General features: G+C 40.7%; 1 protein-coding gene across 1 annotated transcript in view; it reads left to right on the top strand.

Moving 5' to 3' along the window:
• The first annotated feature begins 1,787 nt into the window (after positions 1 to 1,787).
• Positions 1,788 to 2,203, top strand: part of LOC105315112 (indian hedgehog protein-like) — a 764-nt gene continuing 348 nt past the window's right edge. Inside the window, exon 1 of the mRNA XM_011409630.1 lies at positions 1,788 to 2,197. Coding sequence (XP_011407932.1) covers positions 1,788 to 2,197 — 410 coding nt within the window. The remainder of the gene's footprint in view (positions 2,198 to 2,203) is intronic.

The raw sequence follows: 2,203 nt of genomic DNA, 5'->3' as shown, positions 1-2,203 counted from the left end.
TTTGGGAAGGTGAATTGAGTTTTGAGGAGAGTACAGAAACTTGAGAAGTAAGGTCAGATACTAAAGAAGATAGAGATTCAACTCTGTTCTGCAGTAACTCAATTTCCTTAGCTTGGGAAGCTAAACGACAGGAAGGGCAAAAGAAAGGATCTGTGGATGAACAGATGGCTTTGAACGCTGGAACAGAGAGACCAGCACATCCCCGGTGCATCCAGCCACAATTAGAATTCTCACACTCAATAGCATCATCACCATCTATACCTCGTTTACGATCTTTCTCTTCAATAGCACCTTCACAAATAAAGCAAAGACACTGCAATTGACCCTTCTTCTTAGATTTAGACATCAAGTTCTATAACAGCACAGAGAGAAACAACTGCAACAGGTTAGAACTAACCACAATTGGTGGCCGGTAACAAACAAAAGTAACCGGCAAGATCACAAAGGAGGATTATTTAGTGCTGCTCTACCGTAGGCTGAGCAAAGGACAACACGTGGACAGTGGAATAGTAACCGGGGGCTGCAGGAAAGTGGGAAAGAATATTTAGTGAACATAGAATGGTACAACCTGTGTTAGTGGCCGGTTAGAATGACTAAACCGGCAAGAGGGCTAACAGGAGAAGGCTAGATTAGAGAGCCTTGAAACAGGTGGCCATCTTCAAACCACGCCCAGTCATGTCTAATGGCAGCAAAGAAGACCATGTGAGAAAGAAGCTTAACTTTTTCTTTACTAATCAGCAATATACGATAAACTTGCTGACAGAAAGTTGTTGCTTTCATGTATTTGAGACAGTATAGGTACTTTAGTACCTATAGCCCACTAGGCTGTCGCCCCAGCGCTTCACAAACAAGAACCAGGACAACTGTAACTCTTCACCAAGTAAGATTTAGAGAAATCTGTTCATATCTTTTGAAGGCCATGTTCTTATCTACTGGAAAATGCTACCAGCTATCTCTAGAGTGCCAGCACAACGGAACTTGACTCAAATACTCGATTTTCTCACTTTGAAGCTTCTTGTACCTAGCGCTGATATTTGAGCAACACAAAACAGCTCAGCAAGACTTTTCCAGGCAAAAAAGAAAGATCTAAGAGCTTAAAACACGCCATGCTAAAGTTATAAGGCCTTTTCACACTGGCCAAAGTAATGCGCATTGATGCGCATTAATCGTGTTCACACTAGAGTGGTTTTCAATTAATGCGCATTGATGCGCATCAGTCTCACTTCACCTCCAGAGGTGGATTGATGTGAAGTGATGCGCTTCGATCAATGTAAACCAATGGCAACAAGAACACAAAATGATACATAATTCAGCTGCTAGTGTGAACACGATCAATGCGCATTATTTCAGCTGTATCAACAAAGCGCATCAAAGCGCTTGAAAACTGTGCCAGTGTGAAAAGGCCTATAGTTTATTAAAGACAAAATTCGCTTGTACAGAATGAATGAATGACAGACACACACAACAACTACCTATACCTCGCGTAGGCGAGGCCAACAACAATAACAACAACAAGGACAAGGACATCACAAGTAACACAAACAACAACAGAGGTGGGACCAACAACAACGTCAACAATAACAAGGACAACAATACAAACAAGAATATTGACAACAACAATAGTAACGGCAACAAATGCACCAACAGTGACCACAACAATAAGAATAACAGTAACAGCAACACCTGCAACAAGTGATGGTGATGATAGTGGTATTAAATGCTTTCCTCCAAATGCAGTAGTGCGTACAAGAAATGGTCCATTGCTCATGAAAGACGTTGAAATTGGAATGGAAGTTTTAGCTGTGAGTTCTAACCATAAACTAGTCTATAGTCCAGTTATATTGATATTAGATGTTGATGATATTAAACTAGCAAATTATACTATCATAGAGTCATCAGGTAATCACAAGCTGACACTCACACCAAACCACCTTGTTCATGCAAGTAAAACAAATGACATCTCATCATCTGTACCTATATTCGCTTCACAAGTCAAAAAAGGTGACGTGATATTTGTTGCTAAATCTCCTGATGTTATTGAAGCAGTTGAAGTCGTTAGCACATCTAGCAAAGTCATCAAGGGTGCTTATGCCCCACTGACAAGAGAAGGTACTGTGGTTGTTAATGATGTTGTAGCTTCTTGCTATACTGTTGTTAATGATCATCAATTTGCTCATGCAGCATTTGGCCCCATTACGTATCT

The sequence above is a fragment of the Amphimedon queenslandica genome, unplaced genomic scaffold (assembly GCF_000090795.2).
Source record: "Amphimedon queenslandica unplaced genomic scaffold, v1.1 AMPQUscaffold_11755, whole genome shotgun sequence".
In the NCBI taxonomy this organism is placed as follows: domain Eukaryota; kingdom Metazoa; phylum Porifera; class Demospongiae; order Haplosclerida; family Niphatidae; genus Amphimedon; species Amphimedon queenslandica.
The sequence above is the reverse complement of the archived record's forward strand: the minus strand, read 5'-3'. Positions and strand labels throughout refer to the sequence as shown.